The sequence below is a fragment of the Leucopleurus acutus genome, assembly GCF_964270905.1.
Source record: "Leucopleurus acutus genome assembly, chromosome: 16".
NCBI classification, from domain to species: Eukaryota; Metazoa; Chordata; class Mammalia; order Artiodactyla; family Delphinidae; genus Leucopleurus; species Leucopleurus acutus.
Window position 1 is genome coordinate 15921046 of NC_139158.1, and position 17177 is coordinate 15938222.

Below are 17177 nucleotides of genomic sequence, written 5' to 3' on the forward strand. Positions count from 1 at the left end.
ATACATATGTATGTTATTCTTTACATATATATGTGTATATATAAAGAGAGATAAACAAATGTGGCAAATGTTAAGAACTGATAAATCTAGGTGAAGTGTATATGGATATTCATTGTACTATTAACTTTTCTCAAAGTGTGAAAATTTTTGCAGAAAAATTTGGTAGAAAAGATTAAAGATGCGTTTCAGTGAAAACGTTTGGTAAGGTAGTACAACTCAGTCAGCATGGAGACACAGCCTAATAAAAATACTGAAATTTAAACATAAGGAGTGGTGGACTTCCCTGGTGGCGCGGTGGTTAAGAATCCACCTGCCAATGTAGGAAACACGGACGGGTTCGAGCCCTGGTCCAGGAAGATCCCACATGCTGAGGAGCAACTAAGCCCATGCACCACAACTACCGAGCCCGTGCACCTGGAGCCCATGCTCCGCAACAAGGGAAGCCACCGCAATGAGAAGCCCGCACACCACAACGAAGAGTAGACCCCGCTCGCCGCAACTAGAGAAAGCCCGTGCGCAGCAACGAAGACCCAACGCAGCCAAAAATTAATTAATTAATTAATTTAAAAAAAACCCATAAGGAGTGGTGATTGTACAGCACAGAGAATATAGCCAATATTTTATAATAACTATAAATGGAGCATAATATATAAAACTTTTGAACCACTATCTTGTATACCTGAAACAAATATGTTATTGTAAATCAACTATACCTCAAGAAAAAAAAAAAAGCAGGAGGCTTGAAAACATCTCTGCTTCAAGATATCACTGAGGTTATCTACATACTTCACAACTCCTGTGGTTTAGGTTCCCTGCCCTCTGTTCCTACACTGATGAAACGCTGGAGGAAATGCCGCAGGAAATTGGACCAGGGATTGGGCAGGAGCCAGGAGCCACCTCCCAGGAATGCTCTGAAGATGACCCAATTTGAACTTCTTTGTTTATTTTTTTTGAATTAATTTTTATTGGAGTACAGTTGATTTGCAATGTTAGGTTAGTTTCTACTGTACAGCAAAATGAATCAGTTATACATATACATATATCCACTTTTTTAGATTCTTTTCCCATATAGGTCATTACAGAGTACTGAGTAGAGTTCCCTGTTCTATACAATAGGTTCTTATTAGTTACCTATTTTATGTATAGTAGTGTGTATATGTCAGTCCCAATCTCCCAATGTATCCCTCCTCCGCGTGACCTACTTTGCTCAGAGCAGTTGAAAGTGAATGAGAAAAACAGATGTCTGAGACTCTATAGCCCATGAGGGGACTGGTGAAGAGGCTGAATCACTCTCCTGCTTCTTCATGTATATTCCTGAAGTACAAGGGTTAAGAAATTGCCCTTTGAAATCAGAGAGACAAGGTTTTAATCCAAGTATTACTTCTTCCTGGCTGTATAATCTTGAGTAAATTACTTCATGTGTCTGAGCCCCAGTCTTCTCGTCTAAAAAAAAAACTGGGACAATATCAACCTTATAGGGGGTTTCTAAGGATTAAATAAGACCGTGGATGTAAAATGCTTAACACCATGTTAGTGAGATCTAAACTAAGATCTGAAGGATAGTAGCATAGTAGGCACTCAAGATTATATTTACTTCTACATGTACATACATACATACATACATACATACATACATACATCTGTGTGCGTGTATATAGTGGTATGGCTGCCTAACTAGAGATTCAACTTTGGGTTATTTCTTCTTATTCAGTGAGCAAATTTGCCAGCTATTTTGCAGTACAGTCATCTCTACGTATCCGCAGGGGATTGGTTCCAGGACCTGCCCCGATACCAAAATCCACCACAGACGCTCAAAGTCCCAGTTGGCCTTTGGTATCCCCGGCTTCCAAATCTGGGGATTCAACCAACCATGGATCATAAACGTGGAACCCGCAGCTGCAGAGGGCCAACTGGATACTGAAGAACAGAAAACCACCTTGAAGGCAGTAGTGTAGGTGCTGCAGTGTAAGTGCAGTGGTTACTAAGCACAGATTTGGGGCTGGGACTACCTACTAGTCTATGACCCTGGGGAAGTTATTTAAAGTCTCCTGGGCTCAGTTTCTTCATCTGTAAAATACAGATGATAAAAATATCTACTTACAGGGTTGTTGGGAGGATACAATGAGATAAAAATAAGTTAATATGTGCCATGCGCTTAGAACAGTGCCTGGCACATAATACTTGTTCAGTAAAGAAAAAGAAAAGGAAAACAAGGAAAAAATCAGAGGGCAGTCTCCCTTAGAAGGGTAAGAGTAGATGCACGATGAATAGCACCAATTTTCCCGAGGAAAGTATTTAATAAGATCTTGTGTTTTGAAAGTTTAATAATAATCTTTGTGTACTGAGCCCACCCCCAGCCAAGGGTCATGGGTGAGGCAGGGTGGAGGGTGGTGGTTCTAGATCTATGAGGAGGTAGAACTTGGAAGCACTCCTATCCCAGGGCTCTTGGAGTCAGTTCGTGCCTTGAGACAGGCTGACTCTTTGAATGTGAACTACAAGAGCTATAACCCCAAGCGCAAGGGTGAGGCCGTTCTGCTCCTGAGACTGGCATTGGCTTGGATGGACAGCATCCCCAGGACTGTGCAGGACAAGACACCACGAGGCAGAGAGAAGCAACAGCAGTTGGTAGATTGACCAGCCTCGTTTCCTCTGTGCTTGGTATCTGAGAACTCTTGAGACTGAACCAACCCTGGAGTTCCTGGACAATTCAAGGGGAGGAAGCCTCACGGAGGAGGGGCTGGTCCTCCCACCGATGAGGCAGGTTGTTTTAAAGTGGACTCGGGATTTAATTTATAGGTATAACTGAGTAACGACACAGAGAAGTCACTGCCATTGAAAAAAGTTTATCACTCACAGCTCCCCAAAGCAGGTGTCACAGCAGGCCATGCAGGGCCACATGGGAGAAGCCCCAGGGTGGAAGGAGCAAGGGGAGAATGGCCCAGAGCTGTTACTGCAGTTTCGGTGGGAAGGAATGAGGGAGGCAAGGCAAGTTGGAACAAGCTTAGGACTGGACGGTTTGAATGATGTTGGCAGGCTCTGGGCTATAGAGGTGGTCTTCAGTTATCTAGTACCTGGGCCTGGGGTGATTTACATCAGGGTGGATACTGGCCTGGTGTGTGAAAGTTAGATAAAAGGGTGGTTGGGATGCAGTGTCTGGATTGGCCAGTTGGCCTATGGAAGGCCTGCTCCCAGGCAAGTTGTTTTCTACTGGTAGGAATTAGCTGGCCCTGGGAGGAGCAGCCTCTCCAGGATTAGCAAGGCCACACGATGTCAAAGCATCATAAGGTATAGAAAATAAAAACATGATTAATACACAGGTGAAGGGTTAGTAAGGGAAAAGTGAAGACTATTATAACCATATTTAAACTGAGTTTGTTCATGTTGTTGCTTAATTGCTTTCATTATTATTTTGAAAGTCAATCTGAGTGACTCCCTGGTTCCCCAAAGCTGAAAGAACCCAGCAGAAAAGAGAAGTACTCACCCAAATATCCTGCCCTCACTTCTGGTGTCAATGGTTCATTCCCAACAAATGTATCACCCTGCAGGTCTGTCTTCAGATCGAGAAAGCCCCCAGCCCAGTCCTTGGCTCCAGCGGCCCCTACAATGCCATGGTCCTGCCCAGGGAGGGAGATGAGTGTGGGTCAGCTGCGTTCCCACCACATCCCTCAGCCGGTAGTGTCAGGCCCGCCACTCACCCTGCTGAGATCCGCGCTGATCCCGCTGGAGGACAGCTCCATGTTGAAGGATGTCAGGTCCTGTTTGCTTGTGCCTGGGGGACGAGGTAGGGAGAATGGGCCGAGACCCAAGGAGCCGTGAAAACAGTGTTGCTCAAGAAAGGACTGAGGAAAAAACACAGCATCCACCCGTAGGCAAGGTAGAAAGAGCATGAACTGTTTTTTTTAGGCAGCTCTGTGCAGCTTATGGGATTTTAGTTCCCCGACCAGGGATCGAACCCGGGGCCCTGGCAGTGAGAGTGCCAAGTCCTAACAACTGGACTGCCAGGGAATTCCCAAGAGCATGGACCTTAGCGTCAGACGGGGAAGCGACTTACGCCCTGAGTCTCCCGCGACTCCCCGCGCGCCCCAGGTATGGATATTCCGTTCCCCGACTCAGCACGTCTAAGAGGCAGATCTTGATTTCTGCTTCTACTCAGGCTTCCCCTCTACAATGAATAGCTCCCCACACCCACCTAATGACACGCTAAGAGCCCCGGAAACAACCTTGATTCTTCCCTTTTCCCTCCATTCTACCTCCAACACACGACCAAACCATGATAGTTCTACCTGCAAAACACATCTGCCCACTTCTGTGAACCGTCTGTATCACCGCCACACTGGCCCAAGCCATCCTCCTCTTATGCCTGACGAAGGCAGGAGCTTGTTAATTTGGTCTCTTTGACTTCATTCTTTTCTTTTTTTTTTTTTAAATTAAATGTATTATTTTTTTGGCCGTGCTGCACAGCACATGGGTTATTAGTTCCCTGACCAGGGATCAAACCCGTGCCTGCTACAGTGGAAGTGCAGAGTCCTAACCACCGGACCGCCAGGGAAGCCCCTTTGACTTCATTCTTCCTCTTTCTATGCCTTTTTTCACAGAGCAAGTTGTGTACTCTTTTTTAAAAATGTACATCAGACCTCATCTTTCCCTTTCTTAAAACCCTTCGTAACTTCTCATTGGTCTGAAGACTAAAATCCAAACTCATGAGGAGCTGGGAGGCCCCTGCCTTCCTCTCCAAACTTCTGTCTCCTTTACTCCCCACACTGCTATTACACTGACCTTTTTTCCTGTTCCTCCAGCACACCGAGCCCTGCCCCATCTCCTGGCCTTTGCACTTGATCTGCTCTCTGACTATAATGCCCTTTGCCCACACTTCTCCCATGGCTGTCTGATTCTCATCTTTCATGCCTCAGCTCAAAAGTTATCTCAGTGAATTTTCCCTCACTTTAAAAAAAAGCACCTCACGGGATTTCCCTGGTGGTCTAGTGGTTAGGATTCTGGGCTTTCACTGCTGGCTCAGGTTCAATCCCTGGTCAGGGAACTGAGATCCCGCAAGCTGCGCGGCATGGCCCCCAAAAAATTGCATCTCAGAAAGGCCTTCCTTGAAAAGCTTATTTAAAGTGGCTTCTTCCAATTAAATCTGTCTTACCACTTTACTCATTTTCTTTATAGCACTTACCACAAGCTTGAATCATCCTGTTTGTTTACTGACTTTCTTTATCCAACCTGAATATGAGTTCTATGTTGGCAATATCCCTGAGAGTCTGAGTCACAGCGCCTGCTCCATGGTTGTTGCCAGCATGAATAAATAAAATGAAAATAATACCACCAGCCTTGCAAGGATACTGAGAAGAACCGATTCAAGGATATAGATAAAGTGCCTGTTACCTGTAAGCTTTCAAGAACCGTAGCAATTATTATGAAGATTTGTTCATCCAATCAAAGATTTGTTCAACAAATCTCATGAGTGAGATTTGTTCACTCATTTAGAGTCACTAAATATTTGGTGCCAGGGATACAGGGTGGGAAAGCAGGCACAATACTTGTCACTAAACCTCTCAGTTTAGTGTGGGAGACAGACACCTAATAGAGAGCTCTTTTTTTTTTTTTTTTAAATTTATTTTTTTGACTGCGTCAGGTCTTAGCTGTGGCATGTGGGATTTTCCGTTGCCGTGCTCTGGCTTAGTTGCCCTGCGGCATGTGGGTTCTTAGTTCCCTGACCAGGGATCAAAACCACGTCCCCTGCATTAGAAGGTGGATTCTTAACCACTGGACCACCAGGGAAGTCCCCTAATAGAGAGTTCTAATACAATGTATGTCACAGGGGCTGTGACAGGGAATGTACAGTGGTTAAAGCAGCACGTGGGAACCCAGATCAGCGAGAACTTATCAGAGGGAATGACATCTAAACTGTGATCTGAAGGATGAGTAAGGGCAGGGAAGGATAGAGGATAAGAGCTATGATTTATCAAGAGTCTACAAGGTACCAAGCACTTTGCTAAGCAGTCATTAGGGCTTGAATTGTGTCCCCTGAAGAAAAGATGTCTAAGTCCTAACCCCTAGTGCCTCAGAATGTGACCTTATTTGGAAATAGGGTCTTCTCAGAGGTAATCAAGTTAAAATGAGGTCATTAGGGTGGGCCCTGATCCAATCTGACTGGTGTCCTTATTAAAAGGGGCAATTTGGACACAGAGGGACAGACACAGAGAGAAGATGATGGGTAAACACACAGGGAGAAGACGGCCAGGCGACCAGAGTGATGCAGCTACAAGTCCAGGAACACCAAGGACTGTTAGCGAACACCAGAAATTAGAAGAGGCAGGGAAGGATTCTCTCTGAAACCATCACAAGGAGCATGGCCCTGTCAAACCTTTAATTTCTAACTTCTAGCCTCCAGAACTGCAAGACAACACATTTCTCTTGCTTTTTAAAATTTTTTAATTTTCATTTCTCTTGATTTAAGCCACCTAGTTTTTGGTACTTTGTTACAGCAGCCCTAGGAAATGAATACAGCAGTTAAACCTTACAACCCTCTGAGACTGGTATCACTATCCCCCTTTAACAGAGAACAATGAGGCTCGGAGAGGGAAAGTGACCTGGCTGAGGTCACACAGCACAGGCAGAGTGAATTCTTGAGCAGGTCTGCCTGGTCCCATTAAATATAATCCATTGCCTCTTCAAGTGAACTGAACACCAAGGCTGTGTCCTAGTGAAGGGGCTTCCTGGGGGAATCAGGTATCTTTCAGCAGACTAAGCTACCTGGGGAAATACTCTCCCATAGGCAGTCCTCCATCTGGCGACTACAATCAAACCTCTTATTCTGGGCCAAAGAAGAGGGCCTGTGGGCTCCTTGTACTTGGTCCCTGCCTGCTTGCCTGTCTTAAATAATTTGAGGCCCAGGACAAGTGACAATGAGGGAGCTGAGTGAGGAGAGGAAGGGATTATAGTCATTCTACAGGGCTCAGCTGATGCCTACAAGATATAGGTCAGCTCGGGGACCCATCCTGGACCAGGCTGAGCTTCAAGAGGAAGACAGACTTTCAGAGGGAAATAGAGGCTGCTCCTAAATCCCCCTCCCTTAAATTCCTACCTGAGGGCTTTTAACCGGAGAGCTCTTAACACAGTGACAGACGCTCTGTAAGCTCCGGTGATTATTATTCCGCGTGTCCTTAGTCTGCTGTCCCAGGTGAGGTTCTGTATACATCCCCCTGAACCCTCTCTTCCAGGGTCTGCCACTCACCTTCAATGACATAGATCTTTTTTTGCAGCTCGGTGAATAGATCTTTCAGCTTCTCAAATGTGTCCAGAATCTTTACAAACTCCTCCGCAGGTTTTGAGGCAAATTCATGGAGTGTCTCCTGACTTTCCTTGGTCTTAAAATACTTTCCAATCTGGAAGAAATGGAGAGTGAAGAGCTAGCATCCCCAGAATGGCAGACCAATTTTCTGTTATTTTCACAAGACCCTGGCCCCAGGGAGAAAAGGAGTGGGGTTCAGGGATAGGAGAGGGAAGATGGGTGGTAAGAAGAGGCAGGGACCTGGAGCCCGTACCCCAATGATGTAGCGGATGATGTCTTTGGCCGCGTCAATGTTGGCTTTGTCAGTGGCTTCCCCGTCGGTGATGATGATAAGCACTTTGGTGGCATCTGGCCGGGCCCCCAGCTCTTGCCGGAACACCTTGGTCCTGTGTCCAGGAAGGAGGGGATGTTAGAGACTCCCCGTAAAGGGGAGTAAGATCTCCCTCTTACCCTGCTCATTAAGTCACTGTCCTGCTGATTATGCCAAATCCCTTCTCACAATTCCCAGACAGCTATTCCCAGCCTTCAAAGCTCTCCTCTGAACCTCCTTCCTCACCCTGGTTTCCAGCCTCCTTCTGGACCAGTGGTCTTCAACTGAATCCTGGGCAGCCACGAGGCTGTCCCAGAGTCTGTGGGCAGTGAGGGGAAACTCTGGGCTTCCTACTCTTCGTTTCAACCACGTGGCAACTACCCTTTAATCAGTTAGATATGCTGGTGATCTAGGTGAGATTCCAGTGGAAGGAGGGGCTCCATGGCAGAAGGAAATTGGAAAGCCACTCTTCTAGAGAAAGCTCATATAACACCCCCTTCTGCCTCCCCTACCATTGCCAGGCTACTTGTACATCTCCGCTGCAGCAAATCTCCTAGGTAATCAAAGAGACTTGTTTCTGTGTCGATTTTTCCCCAAACCAGATTTGCTGCTGTATCTCTGGCTCCTGACTCAGAGTAGGTGCTCAGTGCACGTGACAGAAGAGAAAGAAGGAAGGAGTGAATTCTGGACAGGCCGAGGCTCCAAATTCCTGCCCTGCCCACAGCCTCCTTCTGAAGCAAGACAGGCTGCCTACAGCTTCCACTAGGACAGCCGCTCTATTTGAACATCCTCCCCTCCTCACCCCACAGCTAACCAAAGATGGACAATTAATCCAAGAGCAGCCAGTCCACAACCCCTGACTTATGGCATGACCTGTACTGGGAACAGAAGCTGAAAGTCACCTGGAGAGGCCACAGTGGAAGGTGAACAGATACAGAGAAGAGGGCGGGAGAGCTACTTGGAAGCTGCCACAGACAGAGGAACCTGATGGGCGGGGTCAAAACCACGTCTTGTTCTATCTCGGATGCAAATGTTTCCCCAACTTCCATCCACCTGGACATGGCCTATCATGGATCCTCCTCATGGATTTCCACCCTGGTTTAAACCACTATCATCTCTCACCTGGATTTTTCAGTGTCTGCGAACTGGCATCCCTGTTTCCACCCTTGCCCCTTCCACAGTCTAATATCAACCCTGCAGCCAGGGGGATCCTTTTAAAAACATAAATCAGATTATCACTCCTTTGATCAAAACCACCAATGGGGCTTCCCTGGTGGCGCAGTGGTTGGGAGTCAGCCTGCCGATGCAGGGGACACGGGTTCGTGCCCCGGTCCGGGAGGATCCCACATGCCGCAGAGCGGCTGGGCCCGTGAGCCATGGCCGCTGAGCTTGCGCGTCCGGAGCCTGTGCTCCACAACGGGAGAGGCCACAACAGTGAGAGGTCCGTGTACAGCAAAAAAAAAAACCACCAATGATTTTCATCTCACTCAGAGGAAAAGCCAAAGTCCTCACTAGAGCCTCATCCAGACTTCGATGGTCTCTCTGACTTCATCTCCTACTACTTGAACTCATCACTTACTTCTCTCCAGCCACACTGGTGTCCTGGTTCTTCTGTGAACATCCCAAGCATGGGATCAGGGCCTCTGCTGTTCCCTCTACCTGGAACGGTCTTCCTTCAGGTATCCACATGGCCTGCTTCCTCACCTCCAACAAGCCTTTGCTCAGATGTAACCTTCCCTGATCTTCCCATTGAACATCGCTTTATTTTTCTTTGTAAAACTTACATCTTCTACTATATGATCCAATTTACTTATTTATCCTATTTATTACATTTCTCTCCCCTACTAGAATGTTAAGCTCCAGGAGGGCAGAGACTTTTCTTTGTTTCGTTCACTGTTAATCCCTAGCACCTAGAAAATGGCAAAAACCCCTGCAGACCAGAGCCAGCCCACAGCTTGTTTTTATATGGTCTCTGGGCCAAAAATGGTTTTTATATTTTTGATTTTAAAGAGTTACAAAAACAAAGAAGAATATGCAACAGATAACTGTTATGTGGCCACAAAAGTCTAAAATAGTACTATCTGGCCCCTTACAGAAAAAAATCTGCCAAGTCCTGACCTGGAACACTGACTGGCACACAGCCAGATGGTCAAGAATTATTTATGAAATACATTTCCATGACCGCTTCTTTTTGTTCCCACAGTTGACACCTTTTGGGGTATCTTCCCATCCTGTGGGGACCCAGTTCTCTAAGAACTGCCCCTTCCCAATGGAGGTGGGACCCCTGAATCCATGTGACTCTACGTCATGAAGTAGAACAAGGCCTTAGCTGGGTTGACCCATGGACACACAGTCTAGGCTCAGCCAATCAGATTTCCTCTCCTGGAGGCTAGAATTCAGGTTGTTCACCTGAACTGAGGAACTGAGGCTGCCATTTTTTCAATGGACATTGTTTGATCATGTACCCACCAGAGCCATCTACAGAGAGAAGAATGAAGTAGACATGACAGGTCAAGTAAGCCCCAGAAGAAAAGAGCTGGAAACACATGCAGAGTCTTGAGATACGTCACATGCATGTTTAACTTATGCAAATCCAACTATACATGCTTGGCAAAGAAATATAAATGAAAAATACAAGTGTAATAGTACAGGAGATCCTTTCTGCTATTTCACTCAATCTGAGCGTATGCCCCGGGGGAGCATGAGATAGGAGATGTAATTCTCTTATTCCCCAAAGTGGTCTCAGTTTCCATGGCCACTCTAATGTTTAAATACAGGTATTTAAAAAATATACAATATGGCCCTTTAACACAGTCCAACTACATTCATCTAGGTCTCAATTTAAACACAGTAATCTGATCCAGCTCTGGGTTAGTAGGTTTAGAAAATCAGGATATGCTAGTTTCCAATGTGGGACTTGGATATATTGACTCTGATGAACAATTCAAAGAATAATTCAAAAATAACTTAACTCTCTGAGATTTGTATTCGTACGCTGACTTCAAAAGTTGATCCCCAACTAACATGCGACTCTACCGTGGCTGCCATCATTCACAATCTCTTTTCAAGTTCTGGTTCTAATCCCTCATGAGGCCTGGAAATATTCTCTGTCCCAAAGGTTCATGAGCTATCCCTGCATCCTCTCACGAATTCCCCTTTGGGATTTAGCTGGTGTAGAGTCCTGTTATAATCCAAAGAACCCCGGAATTCCCTAGCGGTCCAGTGGTTAGGAGTCTGTGCTTTCACTGCCCAGGGCCCGGCTTCAATCCCTGGTTGGGGAACTAAGATCCCACAAGCCACATGGCGTGGCCAAAAATAAATATAAAAATAAAAAATAATCAAAAGAACCTGGACTATAACACAATATTGTAAATCAACTATATACTTCAATAATAATAATAAAGAACCTGGAATAAAATTGCTCCAGTAGAATGCTTACAATAACCTGCCCCTTGCTGAGCCCACCTGTTGAGTTCCTATAGCCTGCAACTTGAAGAAGCTAGTGCGCACAGAACAACCGACGGATGGGCTCTCTCACAAAAGGGAACTCACGCGACATAGTTGATGGCACCGAAGGTGTTGGTCAACAGGCGCATGTGTTTGACTTTGGCGAGAAGAATATCAGGGTCCTTCCAGTTAACATAATCCAAGAAAGTAAATTCTGTTTTGTAGTTTGAGGAAAACTGAACAGCCGCAAACTGGAGAAAGGAAAGAAGACAAAAAATGTCGTTACATAGTCCTTCCCACTTGTTTGCTCCAATCTCTACATTTTTTTTATAAGTTTATTTTATTTTATAAATTTATTTATTTATTTTTGCTGCGTTGGGTCTTCATTGCTGCGCTTAGGCTTTCTCTACTTGTGGCAAGCGGGGGCTACTCTTCGTTGTGGTGCGCGGGCTTCTCATTGTGGTGGCTTCTCCTGTTGCAGAGCACGGGCTCTAGGCACGCAGGCTTCAGTAGTTGTGGTGCGTGGGCTTAGTTGCTCCGCGGCATGTGAGATCTTCCCGGACCAGGGCTTGAACCCGTGTCCCCTGCATTGGCAGGCGGATTCTTAACCACTGCACCACCAGGGAAGTCCCACCCATCTCTACTTCTTTTTTTTTTTTTTTTTTTTTTTGCGGTACGCGGGCCTCTCACTGTTGTGGCCTCTCCCGTTGCGGAGCACAGGCTCCGGACGCACAGGCCCAGCGGCCATGGCTCACGGGCCCAGCCGCTCCACGGCATGTGGGATCCTCCCAGACCGGGGCACGAACCCGTGTCCCCTGCATTGGCAGGCAGACTCTCAACCACTGCGCCACCAGGGAAGCCCTCTACTTCTTATCCAGGACCTGGGCAACCCAACTCCACACTCCTGCCTTGAATCGTTTTTGTTTTATTTTTTCGGTCACACCTCTCGGCATGCGGGATCTTGGTTCCCTGACCAAGGATGGAACCCATGCCCCCTGCAGTGGAAGCATGGATTCACCAGGGAAGTCCCTCGAATCATTCTTTTGAAAGTGAAGCTGTATATAAACAAACACAGAAATAAATCAACCTGGAACCCGTTATGGAGTGCTGTCTGCTGGGCTCCGGTTCTCTGGGTTCTGCCTACCTCACCAATAGAGATGGTTCCCAGCAACCATATTTCTGCTGAGTGACCCTGCTAAACAAGATACAGTTGGCTGGGACTGAGGTGAGGCCAGTCAGAATCTCTCCTCTGAGAAACTGGAATTTGCAGAGGGAGGGGTTGCTTGAGAGGAAGATTGGAAAAAAACAACAAAAAAAACCACCTCCTGAAACTTTAACATGTGAACTTGGGAGCTTTCCACAGACCCATGTGATCCAAAGAAGCTGAGAGCCAGTCTACAGAGAGAAAGAGAAAGAGAGAAGGAAGCAAAAGCCAAAAAGAAACAGAAATGAGAATTAGGAAGAATTCTGGAAGCAGAGGTCCAGTAATAGCCATGCCCTTAGGTTCTAGAGAAAACTTGTACTAAATTTTCCCCTTATGCCCTTAGCTAGCTCAGGTAGGCATCTATTGCCTACAACCAGGAATCCTAACTGATATGTTTACCTGGTAGGAAGAGTTGCTGAGTTTCTTCATCACATCCTTCATGAAGTCCAGAATTTTCTGAAATTCATCTTGCTGCAAGCTCCTTGAGCCATCAAACAGAAATACCAAGTCTACGTTGCCCTTTATACATTCTACAGAGGCCAGACACAGAGGGACTTGGTAAAGAGTCTCTGGGGGCTGGCCTGCCCATGCCAGTTCCCATGTATGGGCAACCACTTGGAGGTATTTTTACCCACTGGATCCCCCGTTCCTTACCCTGATAACCAGGGTGCCCTTGCAGCACCGGGCCACTCAGATTCTGGCGGAAGAGGTAACACAGGCCACTTAGATAGATGTTCTGGTCACATGTCCGAGACAGCCCAGGGTCACAGGCCTGAAGGAATCAAAGGTTTTTTAAAAGGTTGGGGCTTCCTCTTGCTGTGTGTCTTTAGGGCATCATCAACCAAGAACAAAAGCCTTCAGGGTCATCATCCCCCGACCTCATTCCCATCATCCAACTGGTTGCTAAGGCAAGGTAATTCGGCCTCCAGGTATCTTGTATCAGTCTCTCCATCCCCACTACCAATGTTACATGCCAACGGATGCTCGCTGCCTATAGGACAAAGTCTAAACTCCTTAGTTTGGCATTCATATAGTTCACAGTAGGCACTATCCTACATTTCCAAACCCATCCCCTTCTATTTCCAATTACACATTCTGTGTTTAAGCCAAATCAAATGACTCCATATTCCCAGAATATACAGTGATGTTTCTTTCATTTATGACTATCTTTCCTGCCAGACTGTAATTTCTTGAAAGTCAGGGCTCACGTCATGGTCATCTTTGCATCTCACTCCCCTTGCCCCATCAGTACCCAGCACAATGCCAGGCATGTAAGAGTAGCTAAGTAATCAAGCTCCAATTAAATACTGGATAACTATTTCACTCGCTTAGCCTTCTATTTCTTATATACCTGTGTCAGAAGGATGCTGCTGGGATGAACTGTAAAGAGTAATGGACTTGTAATCAAATAGGAATTATATTCAAATCCTGGCTCTACCTCTTTAAAACCATGTGACCTTGACCAGGTCTTTTAACCCCTTTGGTCCTGTTTCCTCATGTGTAAAATCTGTATACTGATCCCTATCTCACCTGAGTGTCTTGAGGATTAGAAGAGATAAGGCAGTGTTTCCCAAACTTTAGGCGTTTGTGTACCAGTTCACAATTTCTGTCATATGGGCATATCATCCACACTATTATTAATATTTTATTTAACTAAAATTTACTTTTTTAAAAAAATTGAAGTATGGTTGATTTACAATGTTGTGTTAGTTTTTGGAGTACAGCAAAGTGATTCAGCTATATATATATATATTCTTTTTCATATTTTCTTTTCCATTATGGTTTATGACAGGATATTAAATATAGTCCCCTGTGCTATACTATAGGACCTTATTGGGGGAGGGAGGATGGAGGAGGGAAGGATTGGGAGTTTGGAATTAGCAGATGCAAACTATTATATATAGGATGGATAAACAAGGTCATACTGTACGGCACAGGAAACTATATTCAATATCCTGTGATAAACCATAATGCAAAAGAATGTGAAAAAGAACATATGTATAACTGGGTCACTATGCTGTATAGCGGAAATTGACACAACGTTGTAAATCAATTATACTTCAATAAAATTAAAAACAAAAACAAGAAACAAAAAACAAAACCCAAGAGGAACTTGTTTAAAATTTACTGTTTTAAACTTTAGCCTCATCCTATGCAATGCGAGGCAAGAAATCATGCATTTAACGTACCTGTTGAATAGTTTTTCTAATAAGCCATTAAATAAATATATGACTATTAAAACATTAAAAGTTGTGTACCACCACAAATCACCTTGTATGTTAACGGTCACAGATATTGTACATTTGGAAAAAACACTGAGATAACTAAGGTCTCAAAAATAGCTGACTGATAGATGGCTCTCAATAAACACGGACTGAATCTGAATCTCTCTGATGCCTATAATCTTCTATAGCACGGGTCCCCACCCCCTCGGTCCACTACCCTTCTGGGGCCTGTTAAGAACTGGGCCTCACAGCAGGAGGCGAGCGGCGGCGAGCGAGCAAACCTTCATCCACCTCTCCCCATGGCTTCCCTTCACTGCCTGTACCATCCCCCACCCCCACCCCCAAGCCCGGTCAGTGGGAAAACTGTCTTGCATGAAACCAGTCCCTGGTGCCAAAAAGGCTGGGGACCGCTGTTCTATAGGATCTTTAATCCATATTTCTCTTTCCTTTGTCTCCCTTTCCTAGCATCAATCTTCACAGGCGCTGATATCACACTGTACAGAACTCTTACCAAAAGGCTGTCACTTGTGGGGTCTGTCGCCAAGGTCATTCCCAAGTACTTGGAGGTATAGTTGGAACCTGCAGGCACCAGAAGATTGGTCTGGAGGAACTTAGGCAATCCAGGTGTGATGGGGTCAGCCTCAATTTCCCGATACCATTCCTCCCAGCTCCCAAATCAGTTACTCACTACTTGGTCTGACTGGCAAGCAGTGTCCAGTGCCTGGGTGGCACTGATAGAGGTTTCCCATGTTGTTCCCCTCACCTGGAGCTCCCACGACAACCCTGATGAGAAATCGCATCTGTGAGATGGAGTTGCCCAGGCCTTTACCCCCCCCTCCCAACTCCTACCTATTAAGGGGGTTTGGACCCCCCACAAGATATCTCAAAGCAATTCAGCCACTCCTCTTCTGGGTGACTCCTCAGCCCCCATCTCGTCCCTATTGAATCCCAGATAAATAATCCGATGTGACAGAATTCTAGAAAGTTAAGGATCTTTTCCATTTACAGTCCAGAAAAACAGAGTCCCAGAGAATGATCTGCTGGAACGTCACAATACGAGTTCATTTAATCAGCCAACAATTCAAAAGTCGTTTATGGCTTACCTGCTATGTGCTAGGCTGTGGTATGTACTAGGGAGGGGTGGGGATTAGAGAGAGAAACCAAATCTCTGCCATCGAGGAGCTCACTGTCTAGTCTGGGAAAGAGTCTGGAATCTAGGAAGTATGGCCAAGTGTTTTAGGGGTTGTGATACATATTCCCTTCTATTAGGCACTTATAAGGTGCTTTAATGATGGATGGTCCACATCCTACTATCTGATGGCCTTGCTCCTGTTGCTTGGGTCCCACCACGGACTCCTCAAAACCGGAAGGTCCTGGCCAGGGCAGGGAGGACCTGCGGCGACAGCTCACCCATTTCCAACCTGCAAGACGCGGTACCCAAAATGCCTCCCGGCGTCTGGGATGGAGAAGTTTTGCACGTGTCGCACATCCAGGTTGTAGCTCCAGGCTGGGGCTGAGGGAGACCAGGACCAGGTCAGCCACTTCCGACCAGGGACCCCCCACGACCACCTCAGAGCGGCGGGCGTTGATTGGCCGCAACCCACGTGCCCGCAGTGGGCGGCCTCACCCGCAAAGACCTCGCTTCCTTCTCCCCAGGCCACCCACACCCCGGGCAGGGCTGGCAGCCCATTTCCTGGACTCCAGGAAATGTGAAAGCAATTCCCTACTACCCAGAGCTCTGGCAGCGCCAGGGCCTGGGGAGGACACACAACTTCCCGATTGGCCCATCAGCAAAGAAGGAAGGATGAGAAGGCAGAGGCCCCTAAGAGAGGAGCAGTCCGAAGGGTCCCCCCCAACCCGAGGCGGTGGGGATGCCCCAAGGCAGGGTGTATCTCCCCACACACACCCACTTCTCCCCTGGGCTTGGGGCCCCGTCGCCCTGAAAACTCAGATAATTAGCCTCAGGCTCCCTCCCCGTGAAAGTTCAAGATCCCCTGATCCTGTGAAGCTGCCTCCTCACTCTTGTACTGCTCCCTGCCTCCCCACCCCACCATGGACCAGTCTCTGCCATAACCATTAGATCTCAAATTCCCCCATCACATCCCCCACCTAAGCCCCAAACTGTTCTTTTTGGCCTTGCTTTCCTTCCAGGCCTCAGGCTCATTTCACATCTTAAGATGTCATTTCTTTCCCCCCTTCTCCCTCCAGAATTCCTGGGCCCCACGTTACCTATGGCCAATCCCACACTTAAAACAGCTGCTCATTTACTCTGGTTCCACAAAGCCCTGCAGTTTCCCTGGTCACAGACACATGTCCCCTCCCCTCCCCACCTCTCTTGCCTACCAAAGAGAAAAGGCCCAGACAGCAGCAGCCTCATCACCATGATGCAGGAATTCATCTTTCAAGGGGCTGGAGGGACCCGACCTAGGTGCAGTCTCAGAGGGCTCTTGGGATTTACTGGCAACCTAGACAGGGTGAAAGAGGGAAATGATAATGCCTCAGGGCCGCTTGCAGTGGAAATTTCTCACAGAGGCGCCAGGCTGGTGACACTGCACTGGGGGAGAGAGGGTTGTGCCTGGAGGGGTTGTGAAACCGCATGGGTTCAGAGAGGAAGTGTAAGCAGGTTAAAGACACTTCCTGTGCCTGCTTGCATTTTCTTATCATCCAGCGGCAGGCAGCACAGTAGTGCTGCCCGAG

At 46.7% G+C, this 17177-nt stretch overlaps 1 protein-coding gene across 2 annotated transcripts in view; it reads right to left on the reverse strand.

Moving 5' to 3' along the window:
• ITGAL (integrin subunit alpha L) overlaps window positions 1-16895 on the reverse strand; it is a 39992-nt gene extending 23097 nt beyond the window's left edge. For both annotated transcript variants that reach the window (XM_082856654.1, XM_082856653.1), the window contains exons 1-11: window positions 16824-16895; window positions 15891-15993; window positions 15169-15263; window positions 14992-15059; window positions 12910-13027; window positions 12655-12785; window positions 11157-11302; window positions 7548-7680; window positions 7238-7388; window positions 3696-3769; window positions 3482-3614 (exon numbers count right to left, since the gene is read on the reverse strand). In XM_082856654.1, coding sequence (XP_082712780.1) covers window positions 3482-3614; window positions 3696-3769; window positions 7238-7388; window positions 7548-7680; window positions 11157-11302; window positions 12655-12785; window positions 12910-13027; window positions 14992-15059; window positions 15169-15263; window positions 15891-15993; window positions 16824-16878 — 1207 coding nt within the window. In that variant the 5' untranslated portion in view covers window positions 16879-16895. The remainder of the gene's footprint in view (window positions 1-3481; window positions 3615-3695; window positions 3770-7237; window positions 7389-7547; window positions 7681-11156; window positions 11303-12654; window positions 12786-12909; window positions 13028-14991; window positions 15060-15168; window positions 15264-15890; window positions 15994-16823) is intronic.
• Between the last annotated feature and the right edge of the window lie 282 nt (window positions 16896-17177).